The sequence below is a fragment of the Amblyomma maculatum genome, chromosome 1 (assembly GCF_055883805.1).
Source record: "Amblyomma maculatum isolate TAMU_Amacu chromosome 1, ASM5588380v1, whole genome shotgun sequence".
Taxonomy (NCBI): domain Eukaryota; kingdom Metazoa; phylum Arthropoda; class Arachnida; order Ixodida; family Ixodidae; genus Amblyomma; species Amblyomma maculatum.
This window is the reverse complement of record NC_139344.1, coordinates 349092747-349119847: the sequence shown is the minus strand read 5'-3', so window position 1 is coordinate 349119847 and position 27101 is coordinate 349092747. Positions and strand designations below refer to the sequence as shown.

Here is a 27101-nt window from a genome sequence, read left to right as displayed (position 1 = left end):
GGTGGGTTTGCCACTGAGCTGACCGAAATCGTCCTCGAGCTTGGTGGCCAGCAGTGAAATCAATGTATTTTGAGTTGAACAGTGGCGCCGTTAGTCTGTTCGCGAATCGTGCAAGCTCCTGCAACGTATATGCGCTTGTCACGTGTGGCTGCGCTGCCTGGTGCTTGTGGTCTGGTGTGGAAGTATCGCGATTTTTGGTGGCGTCGTCGGACGTTTCTTGAAGCTAGTTTCGTGCGAAACGCCCGGGGTGCACGGTCTGCATCAGAATAAGGAAGGAAACTTCGACTACAGATATTTATTGATTCCAGTTATGGTCTTTGACGGCCTTCCACTTTATGTTCGCGTCCCAACCAGTCAGCATCGCTTACATGCCGTTCAACAGTGGCATATCCAATCTCTTGACAAGTGCAGGAGAGTGGGGCCAACTGCGACACTCTGTGAATTAGCGTTACCTAACATTTAAACGGTCAATTCACTCAGATATTTATTTAAACGAATCGCAATGAAGTAGTAAGCGAACATGTCTACTTAGGACAGGTAGTAACCGCAGATCCAGACCATGAAAGGGAAATAACAAGGAGAATAAGATTGGGATGGAGCGCATTTGGCAAGTATTCGCAGATTATGACTAGCAGCTCACCGGTATCGCTAAAGAGTTGCAACTCACCTGTACTCACTTATGGGGCTGAAACGGGGAGGCTAAAGAAAAGGGTTCTACTTAAGTTGAGACATGGCCGGACTGAATGCATCGGCCGTGGTTGAGGGCAACGCAGAGAGCTGCGGAACGAAAATGGTAGGTGTAAGGTTAAGAGATAGGAAGCGTAAAGAGTAGGTCAGATAATAAACTCGAGTTAATGACATTATAGGCGAAATTAAGAAGAAACGAGCATGGACAGGACGCAGTGCGAAGAGAGGATAACCGATGTTCGCTAAGGAGGAGAAATTAGATTCAAAGGGAAGGAAAGCCTAGCAGAGGGAGGCAGAAAATTAGGAGGATGAGGTTAGGACGTTTGCAGGGGTCAAATTTATGCAGCGAGCACATGACTGGGTTAATTGAAGAATATGGGAGAGGCCTTCGCCCTGCATGCAGTGGACATAGTCCAGCTAATTATGAGGATTAACCGTCACATTTGTACTGCGAGACTAGCTTTTCACAAGGAGGAGAAAAAAAAAATCCAGAAGTGAGCGTTGGTGAACCCTCCCCACCCCCTCCCCCCTTAAAAAAAAAAAAACAAAAAAAAAAAAAAACAGCAAATTTCCGCAGGCCACCTTTTTCTATGCTGCGTATCTGCAAGCTAAATATAGGGTGCTAGATTAACACAGGGACTCATATCTACATATTAAAATATTGCTTCTTCCTCTTAAGCTATGAAAACTTTAAAATGGTTTGTTCATCGCGTTCTCACCGGGAAGTTGCTTGAGCAGGGGCCTAAATACGTGTAGGGTAAAACGCTATATCGCGGAGTTTTCCAGGACAGAGAATGAATTAGGAAGTAACTATAGTTTGCCTCGAATCACTGCCACAATTTTCGAGCTCTTTAAAATTGGGAAATAGTAAAAAAAAAAACAAAACACAAAGACAAAAAGAAAACGCAATTAGAACGGCAACTGTCAGCAGGTGCGATGAGGAGGTGGAGAAAGCTCCGCAATGCGTATCATACAGTCCCGCCACTGCCAGTGTTTTCGTATCCCTAAGGTGGTATCTCATAGAAGTAGGGGAGGGAGGTGTATATATAGGACAGGGACTGCAAGAAGTTCATTTCGGACCTAATTAAGCGTTGCGCTTTTTCGACTAGCAAAAACCACTATTGGTGTACCACACGACGATGGGGCAAGCGCTGTTCGGTCTCATCTATAGATTCATGTCCAAGAGAACATGTTCTGGCACGGCGGGGGAAACGATATCGCATATCAATGTGACACGGGCGAAGCGCAAGAGCAAGATCTGTGATGCTAAGGCAAAAATAAAAAGAAAAAAAAAGAAAAAAAAAAAAACTCCACAAAAGGCAAGCTACGCTAAAAACCTTAATGTTCAGTTCTTCAAAGTTCTTTGATCATAAATGAACGGCGCAGTGTTGCGTTCTGTTTGGATGTGTCGTCTGAACAGTCTCAAAAAAGTGAACGTAATGTGCATTCATTGCCAAAGCTGAGTACACGTTTGTTTTGGAGAGGTGTCTTATTGCGCCCCTCGCAATGTCGCATTTTGCCCCAAATTTTCGGGCAAAATGCGACATTTTAAAATTTCAAGAATCATAAAATCGCCCTGTGCTCCTTTTAAGCCCACTCTTTCATATATTAAGGGGCCGTAATCCCTAATGGGAAGCAGAAAATTCTTTAATATCTGTGCGTGTAAAAAATAGTCGTAAAAAATGAGAACAAGGATTTATTTTGCATATTCGTGTTGCCTCTTGTCCCTCTTTTCCTTATTTACCATTTCCCCATTATATATATATATATATATATATATATATATATATATATATATATATATATATATATATATATATATATATATATATATATATATAAACCGTTATAAGGGGTGGCGCAGTGGTTACGGCGCTCGACTTCTCTTCCCAAGGACGCGGGATCGAATCCCGGCCTTGGCGGCCGATTTTCGATGGAGGCGAAAAGCACGGCGCCCTTGTGCTGTGCGATATCAGTGCACGTTAAAGAACCCCAGGTGGTCGAAATTTCCGGAGTCCTCCACTACGGCGTCTCTCATAGCCTGAGTCGCTTTGGGACGTTAAACCCCAAAACTCAAAACTCAAATTAACCGTTATAATCCAAAATTGAATAAGTGCGTTTTGTGACCATCCTTCTCTTAGCACTACTGCTAAAAAATAAACCTAAATTGTTAAACTGAATATGATTCTATTTTAAGTACCTGCCTCTCACCTGTGAAAAAGAAGTGTACACAAGAAGCGGTGTTTAACTTGAAGTTAGCACGGAATGCATACGTTCTCTCAAACCGGGTCAGCGATGCGTGAATGCAATTCATTAGGGCAAAAGGTCGGCATAGACTACACTCAAGTGCGTGTGTATAGGGTGGAAATGGAAACACTGCCGGTCCATTTGGCCTGGGTAACCGCCGTGCCCTGTATATCTCGTTCTGGCCACCTCATTGAGAGAGACGCTGCCACAGCACCCATGGGTGTCCTTGAAATCAAACCAGCCCCGTCTCGTCCGAACTTACGTCTCGATTGGTGCGAAGACCACCCGGCCTCCAATTGCTGGTTGCGCCACTTCTGCCGCGGTGCGGAAGGCATCTGTTATAACGCGCAGCTAGCTGTCCGCAGAAACTAATAGGCTGGGCGCCGACCGTTGCCAATTAAGCGCTTTGTGTATCTGAACTCTGACACCCGTTCCGCTAAAGTATACCCTATTCCTAGCTGCTTTGCTGTTTATGTGCTAAATATTTTCCTTAGTGCATTTCTGCGATAAGTACGTATATAGGAGACATCCTCAGGCTGGCGAAGAAAAAAAAAAAAGCAAAAAAAAAGGGAGATGGGGGGGGGGGGGGGGGGGGGGAGGAGAAGGATCCCTCGCGATTGTGATTGCCCTAACGTGGAACGCAGCGTCTTGCAATGACCAGGAGGTTTCGGGTTCGACCATTGCCATCTGGTCCGAGCTTTTGCAGCAACGCGTGAGAATCTAAAGCAAATATCAGACAGAAGGAGCGGCATTTCTGCAGACTAATTTTCAAATGTTTATCTTTGTTGCGACCTTGGCCAGTATGACCCAGAAGCATGTGCAACGGTATTTGTGAACAATGAGAAATGAGAATAAGACAGAAATAGCCGAACTGCGGCCAACGATCGTGTTGTATCTCATCAGGTCGCTCACATCCGGCTTAGTCTTTCTCAGGTGCTTGTAAGGTTGCACCGCGTCACGTGATAAAGCGTTCGACTTTGGAGCCGTAATTTGAGCCGCCCATAACACAAGCAATGCTGCCTGCTCTTCGTTCCAGTATCTCGTGGACAGGGTCGGTTATTGCGAGCTCGAGATTGCAGTGCCCGACGGCGAGAAGCTTCTTCACACGGTCTCCTTCAACACGACAGTGCCCAGGGCGGGAGGATCAAATGTGCCTTCTTTCCTGCGCGGTACGTTCTTCGTGAACGCTTGACATCGCTGCTTTGTGGTTGGCGGGGCGATTGGAAATACTTTGGCTGCTACAATAGCAAACGAATAAAAACGATAGTGGCTGTGGCAGCTCCCAAAGGCTTTTTAAGAGCTTAACATTTTCAGGGGTTCCTGGACAGGCATACGTTTAAGAGAAGGAGTACATAGATGGGCGTTCAAAATTTTCTTTTGTTGAATATTAAGCAGCCTTTTTGCGAACTGCATATTCAGGTGAGTGGCCTGGTTGGCAGAGGGTACTCGTGAAAATTGCACCTCTCACCTCCAAGCAGCATGACTCAATACATACTGAAGCAACAGTATCTCTTTCCCCTGTAAGACGATCCGATCCGTTGGCTCTCGCAGGCACAAAATTGAAAAAAAACTTTATTTTTTGCTCGAGCTCCATACAGCTGAGACAACTCGAATGGCGCGTGTACTTATTCCATGTATGCTGCAGTCTGCCTTGCACTTAGGCTGATTAACTGTATCTTGTACTATACTGCTCTATAGCAACATAAAAAATGAGAGAGATTAAATGTCAATGCATGATACATTCGTTAATGATATTATTTTCTTCCACCTATCTTATCATTGGGGTCGCCTGCTGTAGAGTTCTCCAGCCCCGGTGAGCTGAAGACGTGCCGCAGCCCCGACCTGGACCCGGCACGGTCGTGTCAGCCGGTGCTGTGCGACATCAAGTACAATGGCGTGAGAAACTTCTTCAACGAGACGAGCCAGCGCTGCGAACCCACAGCCAGCTGCTGGGATAACGAGGGAGAAGAAATGGTATAACTACGCAGGTTTATTTACAACCTCACTACTGCAGCCGCTAGCGAAGTAGAGTCGCATCTCAGAGATCGTCATTAGCCGTGTTTCCCTTCACTGGAATACAATTATGTCACCACCGTTTATCTATACGGTTCATCGCATGTGTGGCCGAAGTGAACGCTATTTACATGTATACCCTTTTTATGGCGCTCGTCTACGCGTTCTTTATCTGCCTTCATTCGGTGTCGCCGTTCCACCCAAAATGAACTGTTGTCAGATACCTCATCTGTCTATACTTGGATTGTGAATCCCCGAGGAGTTGTCAGCGTGCTCCCGTGGCATTGTGAGCGTGCCGCAGCTCACTTAACCGCTGGCCGAGGCGGGGGCATGTCTGGAGGCACCGGCAGGTCTGGTTACGTGGAATACTTCAAAAACAGAAGAAATTCAAGCCTGAAAAACTTTGCTGCATAAATGCCCCTCGATGAGAAGAGCGCATCCCGATGCTGAAGAGATTGACCCTTGCAGAGGCCGCGTGGCTGGAAGGAATCACATCCAATATCTAGGGGAAGTCACCCTTAGCCTCGAAATATAGAAAAAAAGGGAATGAAAAACTGGATAAATAAGGTTACCGGTAAGCCGAAGACTTGGAAAAGAGAGAGAGAGAAAAAAAAAAAAAACTCGTTATAATTGCTATAGCACAAAATCGCATAACACTTGGACCTCCCGGACCTGGACCTTAATTAACTTCATAAGGACGGATTGCTAGAGCTGCGGACAAAATAGAGACCTAAAAAAAAAGAACAAAAAGGTTTTCATGTTGGACGTAGGTGTAGCAGCCTTACATACCATGTCGGAAGGGAAAATGGTCAAAGTGTTCCCGCTTTGCGGGAACAAATGGTACCTCGATCCAAGACACTTATCCTAGTATGTTGCAGAGCAAGACTACCTTTCGGCGGTGAAATTTAGCACGGTAGAAGTGGCGGAATCTCTCTTTGGGAACTGGGAACCCCAATCGTGGCCCCTGTTAGGTAGCCTGTATGCGACGGTCGATGAACTGACAAACTTGTGGTGGTGTTGGGAGACCACTTGTAATCAGAAGACCCCCTTTCATGAACCCGCAATGGAGCCTCGAGTGCGAGACCTCTATAGTGGGTCAAACACTTAACACTGCTCAGTTTCCTTTACTGCCTCCAGGCCCTTTTCTTTCGTTTCTCATTTGTTTGGTCTTACCTCAGCTAGAGTGTATATCAACCACGTTTTTTGGATCGCCAATCGGTTTTTTGCGCTGAATAAAATTGCACGTTGATTAATTAGCATTTAAAGACGTTTCTAAGGCTACATATATGATGGCATTTCGTAGTTCATGACTGCACTGATTCCTTGAGAACGCTGCACGTATCACTTTCCTTCTACCACTTACGACATAACATACTGTCTTAATTTAGCCTTTTCGACAGAAAGTTGCTGCTAATTGTGGTGGCACCAGTCTACACTGTTTGAATCAAGAAAAATCTCCAACTTTTATTCAGCCATCGGCAGACGTTTTCCCTAGCCTCGCTGAGGTTAGGAAAGGAGAGGTGGTAGAAATATTAAGAGCCCTGTCGTACGCGCACAATCTTGCTAAAAGGAGGAAAAATGAGCCCACTGCAGATAACTAGTAGTGCATGGATGTAAAGCTACTGGAATTTGCCACGCTGAATTGGCTTACCGATTTCTCGCCCCGCTGTATGTGCATGCGCGGAGTCCATGCATGAAGAATAGCGTGTAAGTCATGATGGTAAGCGTTGTCTGAACCACCAGAAGGCAGACCGAGGTCAAGTATACTTCGCTTCTTATTAGGCTAGATAATTTCCTACAGACGCTCATATTCCGGCACCTTACTAACGTTTTTTGAGATACGAAGAACAGCTTGGATATATAGTCGAAGCTGGTGTGTAACGCGGATTCGGATTGATCGCAGTTTTATCTGCAGCTGATCACGGGAAGAGTGACCACAGCACCGAGTGTACTTAGTTACGCTGTTTACCAGCTTAATAGAAGCTTTGAAGAAATAGGGGTGTGTGCATCCACTGCGCCCTGCAGGTATACCTGGCCGGCAGCAACGCCTGTCGTCGCATGGGCGAGGTTCTGTCGGACGAGGAGCTGGAGTTCTTCGACAGCTTCCAAGAACCCAAGGCGCCGCTTAGATCCATGCATGGGTATCCCATTGTAAGAGCCAGCTGCTTTACAACTTCTTCGTGGTTATGCAAGACATCGAATGTATAGGAGTTTTGAATACATATCTCTCAAGTGTGGGTGCTCCCATGAACGAATACGAGAAAAAAAATTACAAGGTTTAAACGCTGCTGAACCAAATATTGAGCGAAAGCATTAGCTACGGGTGACCGAGCTTTCTTCTTCTTCTCTTTTTCTTCTTCCTCAGCCCACATATAAACCCGCTTTAACCAACCCATATGAACGTGCCTCAGTGGCCTATAGGGGTAACGTGAATGACAGGGTCCTGGCAGGCTGATTCTGACATAACCGTCCCATGTGAAACGAGAGACCCAAGTTGGCAGCTCCTGCCAGCTTGGGGTCGTCTACGGGGGTCGTCTAAAGGTCAAAGGTCAATGGTGGTCACCGCCGTTCCACGCTGAAGGCTCAAACTGCGAGCAGTATTGCTTTCGCAATAAAAATGCAGCCGTAGGCGTGAAAATTATATCTATCAAACCCTAAAAGTATACAAATATTGCGTATGTTTATTTGTATACGTACGTGGCTGACTACATGTTATATTCAAAATTATGACTAATTGCATTATGAAGAGTCAGGAACATGTCATCGAATGGCCGCTGGCGCCATAAACCTTTTTTTAGACAAATTAACTAAGTCGGAAGGGTGAACAAAAAGCAAATTAACACTTGAAGAAATTCAGAAAAGTTTGGCTATCGTAATCGTAAATATTGTGCGTAAGTAGTGTTGCGCAGCGTTTCCGTTTCTGTCACCTCTGTTTTCTTGCAATTGACTGAAATGCATGAGATACACATTTGTCATCAATAAAATCTTTGCGCTTATCGATAGACTGCGCGATTGCAGCGCTTTACTGCGTAGGTGCAGTTGCCTCGGCAACGCGTTGCTGCGCAGCTGTTATGCAGTTGATATGCATAACAACTCGGTATTATGCAGCTGTTGCAGTGAATCTGCTCCACAAGCAAGACATGATTTTGCTCCGGGTGGTAGCTTACGGATCAGTGCTTTTTGCACTGACGCGCAGTTTTAAAACGCCACAAAAGGCAGGTGTCTGCCATGGCTTTTTTCATCTGAATCCCGCGTCTTTCAATATGTATCTCATCAAAATCTCCTAGGTGTCCACACTACTACAGATATGCCCTGTAGTGTGCGATAGGGCCTAACCTGGATACACGTGTCTCGCTGTTGACAGCGACTGCGGATCAGCCACTGACGCTACATGCTCAGGCTTCTCAGCGTATATGTAAACCTGCTCGTGCTCACGATTGTTTTGCGACTAGCCGCTAGTCTGTTCTTTTCATTCACACACTCTGCATTTGATATTAAGGTCCCTTTAAAGACCTTGTTTCAGAAAATTCGATGTCGGCGTTGTCGGCGAAAAATCACGAGCACGAGTTTGGAAGCGGCAGTTGGCAAATGACACGGCCTGGCACAGATTGTTCGGCGGGCTGTGTGACGTCACGAGGCCATGTGTCATGGCCAAGTTTGAAATTAAAGAGGGACGGGACCTGCTCCATAGAGATGGGAAGGCGAGATGGGAATCTAACTCCTGGATCTCTTGGATACGCGCAGACGCTCTCGTATACAGCTTGGTTAAAGTGGGGCACTGTATTTGCGCCGGGTGATCTTTCACGTGCGGTAAGCTACGACTGTATGCTAATGAGTATGTGCTGCATAACAGATGCACATTTTAACTAATTAGTGGTTAAATTAGCAGAAAAGTGCACGTACGCGAAGGAGTATCTTCAAGGACAGCCGCGTACAACAACCATGAACGCTTTCACGTCACACCCCTAAGGCAGAGCTTAATTGTCCCCCAGATTGTTTGAACTTCTAATTTTTTTCACGTCACTTTTCCACCTGTCACGCAGTATAGTGCGTATATGTATATAGTGCTGGTACACCCGGGGTTTTCACCTGAGCCGAACAAACCGCAGATTGTGAACTGCCACAAGGGGCGGCCGGACCCCGCTGGCAGCTGGTGCCTGTGTGACCCCGGCTGGGAGAGCGACCCGCTGGACCACGACGGATTCAACCCGGACTTTATGGTGTACCACATGTGTACCGTCTACAGCGGGGTGACCACGGCTACTCCGGACAACTCCTCAGCGTCGACTCACCACCGCCACCGACACACCAAGAAGACTTTCCTCGCCAACATCCCCAAGAAACGCCGCCGTGGAGAGGTGAATTCGCCATCGCCACTTTGCGTTTTGAAGTGTACTCTATTCACTCAGTGCGAACTAGAGGTACCGTGAATTCATCTTCCAGCGTTAGTTGCTCTTAAGGTCCCCCCCCCCCCCCCCCTTTAAAAAAAGAAAAGCAAAACAAAAGCGGCCTTTAGACTTTGTCAGTGCGCCATCCATGCGCTGGTAAGAGTGCGCCTCCTACCTACGAGCTCACAACTTCACAGTCAGCATCTGCGTTACTCTTCAGCATCTTCGAGGCGAATGCTCCAATCGATTGTAGCGACTCGCGTGGCATGCGTCCGACATGTGCCGAAGAGAAGGAAGCAGCGCCGGCACGAGAGCTTAGGAACGCTCGCGACCTTCGTCTCGGCCGGACGCTGCCGTCGTCACCTCTTCAGCTTCCCCTCAAATAGATGTGGCCGCGGTCGCCCCTGCCTGGCGATCTCTACACGGTCTCAATTCCTTTTCAATCACAAGCCGCCTAACGCTGGATCATACACTTAGCAAACTTGAACCTCTCTGTGATCTGTTTGCTTGAACAACGTGCCACGTTGCCTTTGGAAATTAATAGCTTCCTTTAAATTTGGTAGGTCAACTTCTCTGTTTTATGCGAAGATACCCAAGAACAAACTAAGAGACTGGAATGCAAATTCAGCGTTCCTGGACGTGCTGTAGATGCTTAACAATGCTTGAAAATATGTTAGAATCAACGAATGAGCTTCATATAAGCTGCGATTGCAGCCACAAAATTCTTTCCCTCCGTCGACGCTTGGTTCAACAGGGAATGACGTTCTCGTCACAGCTCGAGCGAGGAGCGAAGTTGATGGCGCCAGGGAAAGGCAGGGCTCCAGCGTGGCACTTCTTGGCCGGCGGTACAGCAGCCGCCCCGAGTGCGGACGGCGGCTCGAAGCCGAGCGAGGAGGACGTGCTGTGGTACGGCGCTTACGTCAGCGACGCCCAGATGAGGACCATAGTTCTCCCTGTATCCTTTCACTGTGTTGCACTTCGCTCCTGCTTCACGCCATTTGTGTTTTCTTGGTGATAAGGTATCTTGTCGCTAATGGCCGCGCACTCTAACGAATCGGCTAAAACTCAGAGAAAGGATATTTCAAGTTCTTAAAGGACGGGAGGTGAGGGAGAAAAAAAAAGGCTTTTATGTGTCCGGTAACTCTGCCTTTACTGTAAAGACTTAACAAGCCGTATTTTCTTTTTCACTTGCTGCGTCAGCTATATAGAGCCCACATTCCATGCAAAAGTTCACTGTTGTGACCATAGCACTTGAAGCGAAGGTGAGTGAGAGAAATGCGAAAGGAGAGGAGAAAGGAAGAGGAGGCGCGCAGCCGCAGCGCCCCTAATCAGAACGAGATCCTCCGCCATCTGAGGGAGTACAGGGTAGGCAAGTGTAGAACAACTGATTGATTGATTTAGAGGAAGGGAAAGGCGCGGTAACTGCCTCACTTGTTTTCTGTGGACACGTCAACCGCGCCGTAAGGGAAGGGAGGAAGGTAGGAGTGAAAGTGGAAAGAGAGAAAGAGGAGCCGTAGTGGAGGGCTACGGAGTAATTTCGACCACCTGGGGATCTTTAACGTTCGCTGACATCGCACAGCACACGGACGCCTCTTCGTTTCGCCTCCATCGAAGTGTAGAACAAGCGAGCGAAGGAACGCGAAAACAAGGGAGAGGATGATGATGGCTAGCGCCTCTGTAGCACGTGAACACCGGCGAGGCGCGCATCAGTAGCGCCTCTAGCATGAGCGCAAGGAACTGACGTTAGCCCCCAATCGTATTCGATCGCTTGGGACGGGGACTGCCTCAGTGCCCCATTTTCACTGCCTGCAATGTCTCAGCAGCCAGGCGGTTGCCTGACTGTCCATTAATTTCTTAGAGGATGGCAGGTTTTCATTAGCTATGAAAAATAAAAAAATAGCAAGCAAGGTACGTCGTCGATATGTCAGAGGTATTGCGTTCTTTGAAAATAAGCACGGATGCGTGTTTACTGCACTCGCACCAGCGTTACAATAGAATTTGTATACTAAAGTGTGTACAGACTTAACCTGCCACCATTTTCATTGAGTGATCGTGTATCGCGAAGCTTTCCTGTGATAGTGAGCTTTGTTCACCTAGCCTTAAACACGGCGGGGTAGCACGATCGCGACTAGAATTAAGAGCAAATAAGATTTGCTGACGTCTGTCCGCTACACTTCACATACGGCCGGAAATTCGGAGTTCTAAGCTTCTGGGAAAGAGAGCCATGGCTAGCCTTCACCTCCTAGTAAAGAGCAGAGACATTAGTCTGCCAACCAAGATCCGTATAACTCGTGCTATGGTCTTTCCAATTGTGGTGTATGGATGCGAGAGTTGGACTGTGAAGAAGGCTGACCGCCGAAGAATTGACGCGTTTGAATTGTGATGCTGGAGGAGACTCTTGAGAAACTCGTGCTATGGTCTTTCCGATTGTGATGTATGGATGCGAGAGCTGGACTGTGAAGAAGGCTGACCGCCGAAGAATTGACGCGTTTGAATTGTGGCGCTGGAGGAGACTCTTGAGAGTTCCTTGGACTGCCAGAAGATCAAATCAGTCGATATTGTCGACCATAAACCCTGACTGCTCACTGGAGGGTCAAGTTCTAAAGTTAAAGCTCAGCTACTTTGGTCATCTGATGAGAAGAGAGGAGTTGCTGGAGGAAGATTTGATGTTGGGAAAGGTTGAGGGTCACCGGAGAAGGGCTAGGCAGCGAATGCGGTGGTTAGATGGTATCCTAGAGGCACTGCAGATGAAGTTATGTAATGTAAGGAAGATAGTGAGAGACTGGAAAGCGTGGCGTGATATGGTCCATAGGGTCACGATGAGTCGGACACTACTGAACGACTGAACTGAAGTGAAAGCTATACCTACGGCCTTCGACTTCTGCCATTTTTCTTTACCCATTTTCGCCGCATTGCTGCAATATCGTTGCGAGTCCCAAGCACAGCTATATCATCGACGAGAAAGACGCAGGCGACACACCGCGTAAGAAAACAGACCGCAGAGGATGGGCCTCGGTCGTTCGTTTCATTGCCCACATGCGGCAACCACCGTGTCGCAATCTGTCCGCGCCCAACACCCCATTTGCACCTAATGCCCCCTCAACGCCCCCTCCCCAGCTCTCCGCCGAGCGGAACTGCCGATGGCCTTACCGGTGCGGCCGCGGGCGAACGCGAACGCGCGGGAATGCATAATTTAGCCTCTTTTCCAACGGTCCCCATGGGCGTAGCGCCGTAATTGAAAACGATTACGTGAGTCATGCGGACGAAGAGGAGGAGGAGAGCAAGCCTCCAGAAGGGGTCAGCCTAGCTTTTCTTTCTCCCCTATTCGCTCTACTCTTCTTTCCTTTTGTTTCCTTCTCGCCTGGGGTCCCTGGACAGCCCGATCCAGACCCGAAATCTCTCTCAGTGCGGCGAGTCCTCGCCGTCGTCTCGCCTTGTGTATATATATGCATGCGCTCAATCTGCTTCACTCTCACTTTCGACCCCCTCACCCCCTTTTTCTCTTCAATCCCCCACTCTTTGTTTCGCCTCGTATAGCTGCTGCGACCGATTCGAGTAGAGGATTTTACGCGGGGTGTTTTTTTTTTTTTAATAGATTTAATATTTTGTTTTATTTCCAAATACTGCGGATAAAAAAACATGGTGATTATTAAGCACGGCGTTTGCAGGACCGAGTGCTCACTTTTTTTTTTCTGCTTTCACTCTCTCATTCTTTCTCTTTCTCTCACTCACGCATCTATCTCCTCTCTCGAGTTTCATCGCTTCGAGGGCGGCGGTCAGCCAAACGTTCCGCACAAATATTTGTCTGTTCGTAGCGGAGATGGTAACTACCTCTCCTTACCCTCTCGGTTTCACTTTGCTTTGCCAGCATTTGTTTGCATTTCACCCATTTCTTTTTTTGTCCTTTTTCTGCTACGTTTGCCCCTCCTGCGAGTTTTTCTACACTGTTCTTTAGCGTGCTTTCGAAGAATTGGGTCTAGCGAAGCGTAGCGGCAGCACAGCATATGCCGCCTTCCCTCCATTGCATCCCCTCCCCTTTCCCCGAGGTAAAGGCGAACGTGGGGAAGCAAGGGCGAATAAAAGTGGGGAACAGCGCTTTGGCGCCAGGGTTAACGAACCTGCGATTTCACGCGGTTCCTTATGGGGCCGGTCGAGATTTGACATATGGTTCCGGCAAATGATCGGGAAGAGCAGCTGCTCACGTTGGAGCTCCCCTTTCCCTGTTCCCTTCTTGCCGGGAAGTGAGGAGGGGAACGGCGCCGTTCCGGCTCTGATGAGGAGCAGCCTATAATTAAGGGTTGGGCTCATCGTCTCATACTGAATGTCACCTTTGCGTCTTCGCAGATGTCTCTTTGGTATAACGACGGTTGCTTGCATTGTCCACTGTCTTTCTTCCAGTACAGTTTGTAATGTACGTAAGCATCGTTATTTCTGCATTAAACGTGCCTTAAAATAAGCAGAGCAAATAAATCGACGCGAAAGTCCTTCGGCTCGGTTGCTGTTTCTTTTTTTTTTTAACCGCTGGCGCTTGGTGTGTGCACCTCAGTAGTACGGTGACGTACTGTCAGTGGGAAATAAAACCTCAAGAAGACGATTAAATGGGAAGCAGGGACTCCAAGAAGAGATTTAAGCGAAAGAAGAGTGAATGCTAGCATAATTGGTTTTTAATTCGACGGTGTGAAGTACGATGCATGAAGTCCTTAATGGACTTCACCTGTATTTCTTCTTCTGTGTCGAATACTGATCTGCTCTCCTCTGATCACGTTCATATTTCATTCGACTTAGATGGCACGTACCTGGGCACATTTTGCACGACGTTTTCATTAAGGTAACATATCTATACTCAAGCACTGGGATGAAATTATCAGATAACATACATCCACGAGAATGTGCTGCTCTTTAAAACAGTCAATGGAGAAATGGGACTACTGGAGCAAATTATCTGTCAGTTTGTATATGCTCTTAATCACGGGACTCTTCGACGCACGTCTACGAGCAGCTTGTTCTCTTAATGTTATTTGCCTTCCCTTCAGGTAGTTGCCCGAATTATTCAGGAAAACAGATCTTGCCGTATATTTATTTGCTGTAACAGAATACATGTTTTTCCAAGAGAGTGCAGCAAATGTTTCCTTAGCTAAATGATGTGTGGCCCACAGGTGCTGATTGCGACAGTGACGCTACTATCGTGCCTCGTACTCGCTCTCTGCGTCATCGTGGCGGTCGAGTGTCAGAAGGCCCACGTCGCGTCAATGGCAGCATCGCTGTGACGCCTCGACACGATCCCGTGGCTTTCTCTCGGGAGCTCGCTGTGTCATGAATCGGCTCCGTGAAGCGGCGAGCAGTGGAAAGGACTGCTTTATTTGCGCGTTTTCATACACATAAAACTTGGTATTTCGCTATACGGCTAATATTAAAAATTCCGGAAATACTGCCGTCATAATCAGTACAATATTCCGCGAATTATAACGCAGGTTTTGCATAAAACGTAAGTTTAGTTTGAATAGGAAGTCTATCTCAACCATATCTACCGAGTTGATACCCCAAACTCCTGTTATATAAGAGTTCTAATCTAATCACCTCGGAATCTAATCTAATCACGCGTTCTAATCACCTCGGAAGCTGATTAAATGCATATGGGCACACATTTGGTACATACATCACAGTTTGATAGAGAGGTCTGAATAAAGCATATGTCCAGTAATTGAGACAAATAAGGCAAGATTTTGAGTCTTTTATCATGAGCTGCAACAATATAGGGTATCGCTGCGCCACCATGCGACTTTCTTCCGCATTTCCACAAGGGCCAGAAACGTCATCCTGTGAACAAAATTCAGTGTGAGGACGCATCAGCATTCGACGCAACTGAAAGTTTTGATGGGGTGATGGCTGATTTTCTTTCTCGAATGTACAAGTAATTTCGCTATAGCGCGACTCACCGAACGCCGTCCTGGTGGTTCGCAGATGCACCGCATGCGCGATATCAATATTGTCGCAGGGGGCGCGTTTGTCAGTCGCGGCGCCGGAAGCAAGAAATAAACGTATGGCCGTAAAAAAAAAAAAAAAAAAAAAAAAAAAAAAAAAAAAAAAGAAGAAAAAAGAAAAAAAAAAACACCTTGCAGTTGCGTCTCCGATATCATGGTGTTAATGTTCACAGAAAGGATATTATTTTTTAATAAAACAGGACGAACGCAGCCTGGCGTCAGATTTCTTATCACATCAGTAGTTATGCAAGCATGTATACAGTAAAGAATGTGGGTTTTATTATTCGGAGCAAGTAATATTTCTATAGAAAGGTCTAGTTTTCTTTTGTTAAAATTGCCCATATATGGTCTTCGAATCCACATAGCTGCTGTTAGACGCTATTCCGCAACTACGTGGGAAATGGGAATGGCTTCGGGTTCTAGCCCCATAACCAATTTGTTTTGTCAGCAGCAGCGAGGACAGCAGCTGCACGCATCGTTCGTGTTTACGAAAGCAAATATGTCACCGCAGTTTGTCAACTCTTTCCCTGTGAAAAGTTTACCTGGCTTCTGGCAATCGCGACGATGTTTTTGCACTCCGAATTCGATCACAGCGACCTAACAAGCGCGACGAGTCGCAAACATACCATCGCTGACAATCGAAGCGCTTAGAAGGGCGCAAGCCTTCAAAACTTCGGTAACATGCAAACAAAAAAGAGGCATTTTGCCCACGCGACTTCACTATAAAAACACAGTAAGGAAAGCTGTAAGCGCTACAGGAAGCAAATTCTGTGCTAGATCTTGCAAAAAAGAAAAAAAAAAAAAAAGATACTTGGGAGACCCTAAAGCTCCCTTTAGTGGTATGGCACAATAGCATTGAAGGATCCCGATACGAACATCTAGGAGTTCAACGGTGCATCCTCTCCTAGACACATCGACACGTCAGTTGCCATCACGCACTTCATTTTAATCCGGTCGGATGAACGTGCTCCTGTCGCGTATAGGTTAGTCTGACTTGATAACCAAGGGTCATCAAAGGCTCGATTCCACTGCTTTTCAATCAATCAATCAATCAATCAATCAATCAATCAATCAATCAATCAATCAATCAATCAATCAATCAATCAATCAATCAATCAATCAATCAATCAATCAATCAATCAATCAATCAATAGTTTTTCGCCAAACAAAACATTTCCCCTATAGCGTCTAGGTTTCAGTAGGTGATGCGTAGGATGCCGATAGAAACCGAGGACATTTTTGCGAGAGAGGGCAAAATTTCTCCGAGGAAATAAGTAACCATGACTGTGTTCTTGCTAGAGCGCGAGCGCAAGTTCCATGCCGCAGTTAATTACGTTTTGCCTCGCTCCCACGCCGTAGCGTGCGCTTTCCCACACAGCGATAGCTTCGAGCACCCACCCATAGCCCACCGTGACGCTGGTGGCGAGCGTGTGCGCGTGTGTAGATGGGGGCGGCTTGCATTGGGCATGCCTTGCGGCCACGTACTGCACCATGACAGCGAGTCCGAATGCGGCCGGCTTCGCATGGGAAGAGCGTGGTTCTCCGGTCCATTAGGCAAACGGAGGAGGGCCGGCGGCTGTGGGCACGGTCACGCGAACTGACCGCGCGGCCCGCGGCTCGCGGCTAATGAATTGACTCAGCGACGGCCAACGCGTATAGTGCGCTACCTTTCACCGTCTCACGCAGCCTTCACCCGTGTGCAGTATGTGAATTCTTTCCTTCCTCGCTCGACAAAGTAGGCCTGTCACGTTACGGAACGGTGCGATGCGATGATGCATCTGCCGAGTGGGCACAGACACAAAGTGTACAAAGAGAGCGAGGCTTACATATGAACGCCAAAGTGATCGTACACTTTGCGAACGGAGCTTTACTTTTGGTGTTAGGCCTCCTGTGGATAGGGCCCCAAAGCCTGTTATATTTAGTATTTCGGTTTACTTCACAGCAATGACGGAGCAGCGAAGGTCGGCCAGCGAACCGGTGGTGATGGAAAAGCACACGTTTAGGAACACAGTCGCAGAGCATAACTGTTACACGTGCACGGATATGTAAGACTATAGATGTGGTGCCGAAGACGCACACACGTGACTAACAGCGAGCTCTTCGCAGAAAAACTTCATACAGGTTTACAGCACGAAGAAAAGTTTTCCTTTTTTCGTTGCGTGTCCCCGAACATATGCGTATGAACGACCAAGAACATATATGTCATAGGTATTCAGGGCCAGATTATCCAGGGTTCAAAGGGTTCAAATGAACCGGGCCCTCCATTTTCAGGGGCCTCTCAAGAGCTTGAAAAAAAAAGAATGGCGGATTTCGAGGTTTGAACCGAAAAATATAGTCAAATAACCTTCCTGATTTTCCATTATTCAAATTAGAGCTTATTTATTCCAATGTTGAATATTTCAAAATGGGTTCGTCGCATCGTATGCTTAATCCCACAAATAGAGCCATGTTTCGTCAAAGTACAAAACCTAGTAATCGTCCAAAAAGACGAAAAAAACTAATGGTTTTCTCTGGTTCTCAGCTGATACTCAACTGGCTCCAGGTGCTATACTAGCCGGAAGTGAGCGGGTCCCAGTGGGTGGAGCCAATGGGCCTCAGCCATTAAGGTCAGTTGTGTGTTTTATTAATCTAAAAGTAAGCAGTGAAAGCCGTGGCAAAAGCAATGGATTATCGGTTGCAGATTATGAATGATCACCTTAGTAATTTTGTCGCTCCTGAGAGTGGAGACGCGAGATTCTCAGAGGCGGGTGAACGTTGACGATCTCGCCAAGAAAATCTACCGGCAAAATGCTCGAAAACGCTTATAGAAACATGAATACCTTTATGTACACCCTTTGTCAAAAGTTTATAGCCCAGGGGGTCTACTCCAGAGCCATACTATTTGGCTCGTAATGCATTGGTTTCCAATCTTGCTGAATGCAAGATGTTTCGTCCTACCCTTTCCAATGGCTAGCACTTGCACGGATTGTTAAAGAAGCTATAATATATGGCTTAAACTCAAACCCTCTGGGCTCTAAACTTTTGACAAAGACTGCACTTTCTAATGTAGAATCAAAAGCAGACATGTTATAAAAATGCAGTCCCCATTTACTAGTTGAATTCTTGAAGAATATTTAATCTTTATTTTCTTAATTTTCTAAACATATAATGTGTCTATGTTAAGCTTCGCCTTGTAGACGGGTGGCACGGCCTAAATGCTCACCCTACTTTAAAGGAAAACGATTGTACGTGAAAGAGGATCCATACGGGGAGCCAGCAGCTATAACCAATTAACGCTGTCCAACAATACACTAAAGGCGGAGCTTAATATTTTCAGAACCCACCGTAATTTTTCCGACCGCCGTCTGAAACGGCAGCGGCTTCTCGGTGGCACGAGCTGCTTGTATACGCTGTCTCATAAAATGAAAATTCGTTCTGCAAATTGAAAGCAGTAAAGCTTTGTGATGCACGCAAAAGTGCTTCCTTCTATTTGAAAAGTTCAAATTATGTGCAAAATGAAAATACACTCACTTTGTAGATATGGATAATCTGTATAAAGGTAAATATATATTACTGATTGAGCGTGTTAAAGCTAATTTTGTGCCTTCTCAGTACGATGACATTTTCTACAAGCGCCTCCATTAAAAAAAAATATTTAGCTCGTCGCATTATGACAATATTTGAGTAATAAACATTATTTTGCAGTACTTGAAGGCAGCATATATACACAATATTGCATTTTTTGAAGAAACATTGCTTAGGCAAGCTTCAATTCATCTTGCTAGATGAATTCACAAAACTATTAGATGAATGGTAGCGCATCTACGGCAAGAATGTGCGAACGGCTTATGAACAAGATCGATCTCTACTTCGTTTGTGCTCACACGCAACCAATCGTCCTGCACTATCGAATTAGCCACGGAGGTAACCACTTGAGAAATTTTTTTTCACGAATGCGAGTTTTGCTTTTTGAGAGAGGATTGTGTGTGTCCATTCATTTCCTAGAATAGCTCAGTATTGACGCCAGTCTCTTCTTGTGATGTGCAGGATGTGATGTGATGTGCGGAGTATATATGCTTCGGCGCTGTTCATAAATAGGCCGCGGATTCTTCAAGTAAATATGGAATGTGTTCTCTGCAGGAAATTCTAAAGCCCGCCAAGTCTCAAACACGACGACAAAGGGCGAAGTAGGGTGGTGTGTGTGTGTGTGTGTGTGTGTGTGTGTGTGTGTGTGTGTGTGTGTGTGTGTGTGTGTGTGTGTGTGTGTGTGTGTGTGTGTGTGTGTGTGTGTGTGTGTGTGTGTGTGTGTGTGTGTGTGTGTGTGTGTGTGTGTGTGTGTGTGTGTGTGTGTGTGTGTGTGTGTGTGTGTGTGTGTGTGTGTGTGTGTGTGTGTGTTTAAGGGGTGTATAGGGGCCCTGTAATTTTTTTGAACCAGGCCGTAATCGCTGTTAATCCGGCCCTGGGTATGATATAGAAAACTTCAAAGGATGATCATGCGCAAGTGTATATACCCATCCCGAACAACATTACGATAGTCTAGAAGCAGTTCAATGAAATTGTTGTACTTACGAAAATGAGCTATGGCTGTTAAAAGGCCCAATAGTAATAAGCCTTGCCAAATCCATTTAAGCTTAGACATTGAATTTGGCTGCAACGTCAGTTCTGTCTTGCCCCGCCGGGGTGGTGCAGTGGTAAGACGCCCGACTACTGTGCCGGAGTTCCCGGGATCGAATCCCGGCCTCGGCGGCTGCGTTTCGATGGAGGCGAAACGAAGTGGCGTCCGTGTGCTGTGCGATGTCAGTGCACGTTAAAGATCCCCAGGTGGTCGAAATTACTCCGTAGCCCTCCACTACGGCTCCTCTTTCTCTCTTTCCACTTTCATTCCCCCTTCCTCTCTTCCCTTACGGCGCTGTTCGGGTGTCCACAGAGCAAGTGTGACAGTTACTGCGCCTTTCCCTTCCTGTGAACCAATTTAACTTTTAAGTTCTGTCCAAAGGCGCACTACGAATTGCGCTTCGCTTGAAGAATAAAGACGAGCACCCGTGTTTTTGTAAGCATGCTTAAAGAAAACTTCTCTGTATTCTCATCCGCTGAGTTCCTGGCGGGGCGCCCCCTGTTACAGTTAGTTGCCTTCTCTTGGAATCCGATTTGTCACCCTTAACGCCCATCTGTTATCCTCGCTTCATCACGTTCTTTCCAAGCCCATTTTTTCATAGTGGCAATCACATGACAATAAGGACGTCGACACGGTAGCAAATTGTAACACAATCAAATTTTCCAGATCCTACAGTCATAGGCTTCCCCTCTTGTCTCGTGTTATGAACGTGTGCGTCACGTTCCGTTTGTTGATGAAGATATCCAACAACAAACTTAACCAAGGAACGGTAGTGAGAATAAATAAATTTTTATAATGTGATGTAACGTTCTGTTTTTGCTTATACCTTCCACGTTGGCCGCTCTTTAGTCGAAAACTCGGACGAATTTACGCCATCTCTATCGCATCCTCGACAAGACGAAAAAAAAAAAAAATCTTTTGCACTGAATGCACTTTCTTGATCCACTGATTTTGGTGGGATGGAGACGAAAGCAAGACACTTGATTGAAAACGAAAGACAAAAGACCAAGTTAATTTTATTAAAAACAAAAAGCAAATATGTTAAAAACACCGACCAATAATGTACACAACTATTTGTCGACCAGTAGTACGCACAAGTCCACACCAAAAATAGTCCAAACTACTTGAGAACGTTGCGGTTATCGCGTTATATGAGTATGGCGCTATGTTGTCCATGTGTGGCCGGTTTGTTCATTCATGACTGTAACCGTCACTTTAAACGGATTGCCCTCATAACTCCTTACATATATTCTGTCTAAAATATTGGTCAAAATACACGAATAGCAATATTAGCAAAATCCTAATTCATCGCATTTTTCAAATGCAGCCTTGATTGGACGTATGCATTATATATAACCCAGAATTCTGGAGTTAAAACGCTGCATCAATTAAATCTTAAAATATGTGTGCTAGATACGCTGAAATCAAATGTCTTTACCTGTTTTTGTCGCCAAAGTCTCTTCTATATACAACTTTGGCACATATTTTCATTAGGGCCAAGAGAACTGGACGCGTTGTGGGCATGGAAGAAATTTTTTTTATAACGCAGCCCTGATGTCCAAGACAAAGTCAAGGCGTCCCACAGAGTGGCGTAACCAGTGGAAAGTGGGTGCCCAGAGAAACAAAGAAATATCCTCACTACCTATTTATTATGCCGACGAATCCAAGCTGCGCTCGGAATCTCGCATCTTCAGCACGCACTAAAATTAACGCTCAGTTGTGCTCGCCCTGCAGACAATGGCCGAACCGGGGGCAACGCACCGTGGGCAACGCGAAGTCGCTGGTGAACGCCGCAATTACGGCGATGACGACGCGAGATTGTCGCTGCGACGAAAAAAACAAAAACAAAAAACGAAAAGAAGCCGACAGAGGCTTTTACCTGACCAAGTTAGAAAAAGAAATAAAACAGAATGCGAAAAGAATGCACGCCCCACTTGGATATAAAGCGCAGTGCCTTTCAGAGAACGGAAGAAAGCCGGAGACAACGTCCTACACATATACGAAGAAAACCGCAGTCCCTTCTGAGAAGGTCCTTTTGTCTCTCCCGCTGCATATTACGCGCCAGGCCCATCTGCGGATACCAACTGTCGCGGGGTCAAAAGGTGCTCCCCAGGTCCGTTTTCTGCGAGGAGAGTCATTTGTCATGCTGCGATACACACGACATAACGCAGCTACGAGCCGAGAGGAAGGGGGGAGGGCAAACGTGGCAACGACGCGGGAGAGGGAAGGCATCGATAGTGATCGAGGGAGCTCGGAGCGCGTTTCACTATGTACGCGGACAGATTTGTCGGCTGGCCGCGCATTCGCATATTTACATGCGTGCGAGCGACGCCACTTTCGGAGCTCGTGTAATCCGCGTGCATCTGCCGGTCCGCATTGGATATACGAGATTGGACGCAGCGATTTAGCCCCCCGGTGAATTCGTGACTTTGGAGAAGCGGAGTCACGTCATGCCCTTGGACTGACGGATGAAACTTAACGGTTAGAAGATGGTAGGAAACCGACCGTGCGAATCATGAGTGGACCTCGGGAGCCCGAAGCTGAAGCCGGTCGCCTAGTAACTCACTTTTTCGTTTATTGAAGGTCGCGGACGGCATATCTCAAAGGAAAAGCGCAGCCGGTTAATATTCTCAATACTATTAGAACGGTGACCGTTGAAGCTTTTAAAAACTTCCCAGCATCGCTTCGATTGACAATCGCCTTCAACAATAGTTTCGTATAGCAAGTGTCTCAAGACACAGAAGCTAAATTTACCATGTTTTTATTTGCAATGAGAAAGTATCAGCTGGGCAGATGCAATGTCGCGGGTGTAAGATTGCAGCAGCTAGCGTAGGGCAGGCTTAATTGGAAAGCAAATGGACAGTTCTTTGTGATACGAAGTTTTTTTTTTTCTTTTTCTGGTGGAATTTAAGGTATATGCTATGTTTCGTAAATAAAAATGAAGGGAAGTGGGGGGGGGGGGGTCAGGGGTCAACTTCCGGAAGATTTATTCTATTCACTGAATGCAGGCGTTAAAAGCCACGATATTGTAGAACTGCAAGCGCTTGCACATGCTTGATATTTTATTATTACTACAATTTATTTAACTTGCCCCCCCCCCCCCCTTCATTGTTTTGGCATATATAATAGAAGTGGTAATGCTTGAGCATGCGGGATAGAGAGGAAAAGGATCAACAATAGGCAAAGAGCACGTGAGAGGCTGACAGGGATGAGGAGCTAAGCTCACTTTCATAGGCTGGGAAAAGCGGGAGTGGGCAGTTTCAAAATTAACTATATAAAGCTGCATGTCTTCACTTCCTATACATTGTAACTTTTTGTTCCATATCTGTACCAAGTAGGCGTTTCAAGAATTCCTTCCCTTTTTTGCTGATTACAAGAAGTTATGTAGGACGAATATATCACATAGCAACATGGAATGTAAGATCTATGACGCAAGGTAAACTGGATATCGTCAAGCGAGAAATGGACAGATTGAACATTAATATCTTGGGTATCAGCGAACTCAAGTGGACCGGAATGGGAGAATTTAACTCCGGCGACCATTATGTCTTTTATTGTGGGCACGAATCCAAGAGAAGGAATGGGGTCGCTCTCATAGTAAACAGAAGAATGGGCAAAGCAGTGCTAGGGTACAACCCCAAAAACGACCGAATGATTTCACTTCGGATCCAAGGTCACCCTTTCAACATAACAGTTATCCAAGTCTATGCACCGACCACTGCTGCTGAAGAAGCTGACGTTAAGAGATTTTATGCGGACCTACAATGCCTTTTAGACCGCACCCCATCATCAGACGTCGTTTTTCTCATAGGAGACTGGAATGCTAAGGTCGGGAGTGAAGAAATATCCGGAATTACAGGCAAGTTCGGTCTTGGTGAGCCAAATGAAGCTGGGCAGAGGCTAGTAGAGTTCTGTCAAGAAAACAACCTGACCATAGCGAATACTCATTTTCAACAGCACAAGAGGCGCCTGTACACATGGATTTCACCGGACGGTCTGTACAGGAATCAGATCGATTATATTATTTGCCGGCAGAGATGGAGAAGCGCTATACAAGCAGTAAAAACAAGGCCTGGGGCCGATTGTGGCACCGATCATCAGCTTCTTGTTGCCAAAATTAAGCTTCGATTGAGGAAAACGCAGAAAACTAGAAGGCCTTTCAGGTATGATCTGGATCAGATTCCATTAGAATATGCTGTGGAAGTGAGGAATCGATTTCAAGAATTAGATCTAGAAGACAAAGAGCCCGAAGAGATGTGGACTGATGTTCGTGATATAATACAAGAAGTTGCTACTAAGGTAGTTCCAAAGCAAAAGAAATGCAAAAAAAGCAAACTGGTTATTTGAAGAGGCTTTGCAAATAGCTGAGGAAAGGAGGATGGCAAAAGGTATGGGGGAAAGAGAAAGATACAAGGTTCTCAATGCGGATTTTCAGAAAATAGCAAGGAGAGATAAGAATGCCTTCCTGAACATACAGTGTCAAGCAGTTGAGGACAACAGCCAATTAAGGAACACAAGAGCTCTGTATAAGACAATCAAAGATATCAAAGGAAGCTTCTGTGCTAAGCTGGGCGTGATAAAGGACAAACGAGGCAAGGACCTCACTGAAGCCTCAGAGATAAAGAAGAGGTGGCAGGAATACACAGAAGAACTGTACAAGAAGGACCCGGATGTGCAAACCCAACATAAGCCGGTTGTGATTACTGATCTCGAGCCGGGCATCCTGAAGAGTGAAGTTGAACGGGCCTTAGCCAGCCTTGCTAAGAACAAAGCTAGCGGAATTGATGGTATTCCAGCTGAGTTGCTTCAAAACCTCGACCACGACGCTGTTAACACACTGCATACATTATGTCAAAAGATTTGGACAACCCTGCAGTGGCCACAGGATTGGAGGAGGTCAGTTTACATCCCCATTCCAAAGAAAGGCAGTGCCAAAGATTGTTCCAACTACCGCACGATCGCGCTTATTTCGCATGCTAGCAAGGTGATGTTAAAAATCCTGCAAGGTAGGCTGCAGCAGTATGTGGATCGGGAGCTTCCGGACGTGCAAGCTGGGTTTCGCAAGGGCAGAGGAACTAGAGACCAAATTGCCAACCTTCGCTGGATCATGGAAAAAGCAAGAGAGTTCCAGAAACCCATTTACTTCTGCTTTATTGATTATGCGAAAGCGTTTGACTGCGTAGATCACAGCAGATTGTGGCAAGCTCTCCAAGAGATGGGAGTTCCAATTCACCTCATCTGTCTCCTCAGGAACCTTTATGAAGGGCAAGAGGCCACAGTCAGAACTGGGCATGGTCTTACTGATTGGTTTCCGATTGAGAAAGGGGTGAGGCAAGGCTGCATACTGTCGCCCTGCCTATTTAACCTATATGCAGAGTGCATCATGAGAAAGGCCGGTCTGGACGAGTCTTCAGCTGGAGTGAAGATTGCTGGAAAACGTATCAACAACCTTAGATATGCGGATGATACCACTTTAATGGCAGAAAGTGAAGTGGAACTCAAGAGACTTCTGATGCGCGTACAAGAAGAGAGTGAGAAGTTTGGGCTTAAACTGAACATTAAAAAGACGAAGATCATGGCGTCTTGCCCTATCAAGTCCTGGAGCATCAATGGACAAGAAGTGGAAGCTGTGACAGATTTTCTGTTCTTGGGCGCCAAGATTACCTCGGAAGGAGACTGCAGCCATGAAATTAGGAGACGCCTGCTTCTGGGAAAGAGAGCAATGGTTAGCCTTGACCGCCTAGTAAAGAGCAGAGACATTAGTCTGGCAACCAAGATCCGTATAACCCGTGCTATGGTCTTTCCAGTTGTGATGTATGGATGCGAGAGTTGGACTGTGAAAAAGGCTGACCGCCGAAGAATTGACGCGTTTGAATTGTGGTGCTGGCGAAGACTCTTAAGAGTTCCTTGGACTGCTAGAAGATCAAATCAGTCTATATTGTCGACCATAAACCCTGACTGCTCATTGGAGGGTAAAATTCTCAAGTTAAAGCTCAGCTACTTTGGTCATCTGATGAGAAGAGAGGAGTCGCTGGAGAAAGATTTGATGTTGGGAAAGGTTGAGGGTCGCCGGAGAAGGGGTAGGCAGCGAACGCGATGGTTAGATGGCATTCTCGAGGCATTGCAGATGAAGCTATGTGATTTTAAGAAGATAGTGAGAGACCGGAAAGCGTGGCGTGACATGGTCCATAGGGTCACGAAGAGTCGGACACGACTGAACGCCTGAACTGAACTGAATGTAGGACGAATCTTTAACCTTTAATTGCAGCAAATATTTTTGACGCAATAAGCATGTTAAATATATATTTTACTCACCTTTAGCTGGAGGCGGTATAGAAACTGACACAAAATACTGACAGAGACGTTCAACTGAGGTGAACGAGAACGAGCAAGCGTACTGAATGGAAATTTTATAACGCTGTGTAAGTAGTCCCTTTAGTTACCCCCCCCCCCCCCCCCCCCCTCTTTGAAACCTATATTTGCCTCTCACCGTCTTCCACACTATTTTCTTGTTGGGATCTTGCAACCCTCCTACAGCCATTTCGATTATGAGTATATTGTTACGGACTTGTTCTCAAGCAGCTAGAGCACGGAGGAAGAAAGAAGAAAGAGGAAGAAGAAGTGTGCGCGCCCGTTCGACCTTTGTCTTGTGGCACTTGTGTCGTTCCCGCTAGCCGTGTGTACTTAGCGTACTGAACCGACTAGAACGTCTCGTCGCGACGCTAAGGGCGTAACAATATATATAAACAATGGACCAGCCAGTTAAATTGCTATCGTCGCCTTTTTAGTCACCTTGTGTCTTAGTAGCTTTCCTCCGAATGCCACAAAGCAGGAAGTACGGCGGCCATTTTTCGACCTGGTATAAATATCTGAGGTTTAAAATAGCGCCGTTCCCTCTCCACGACCCTCATTGCCTTACCCGTTCTGACAGGTTCCCAATATGCGTGAAAGCTTTTCGGACTGATTATAAAATGCCCCGAGCATCATCCGTCATTTTCACTTTTCACTATGTACATTTATTCTTTTCGCTTATAGCCTTTAAAAAACCTGCGCTACCCTTCCCGCTTTTTTATTTTTCTTTACCGGTTCTCTAGCAGCATTTCACTTATGGCATTTTAACTTCTCTACCTGCGCGAATACATCATTCTCTCCCGAAACCATATGTCAACTTTCCCGGCGGCTGACAGCAAC

The 27101-nt window shown here is 46.3% G+C and overlaps 2 protein-coding genes across 2 annotated transcripts in view; one reads left to right on the top strand and one right to left on the bottom strand.

Moving 5' to 3' along the window:
• LOC146207724 (uncharacterized) overlaps positions 1-14602 on the top strand; it is a 44707-nt gene extending 30105 nt beyond the window's left edge. The window contains exons 6-11 of the mRNA XM_084587148.1: positions 3971-4103; positions 4733-4908; positions 6973-7098; positions 9057-9305; positions 10111-10290; positions 14492-14602. Coding sequence (XP_084443274.1) covers positions 3971-4103; positions 4733-4908; positions 6973-7098; positions 9057-9305; positions 10111-10290; positions 14492-14602 — 975 coding nt within the window. The remainder of the gene's footprint in view (positions 1-3970; positions 4104-4732; positions 4909-6972; positions 7099-9056; positions 9306-10110; positions 10291-14491) is intronic.
• Positions 1-27101, bottom strand: part of LOC146207723 (uncharacterized) — a 148835-nt gene that overhangs the window by 69372 nt on the left and 52362 nt on the right. The gene's annotated exons all lie outside the window — the stretch shown is intronic.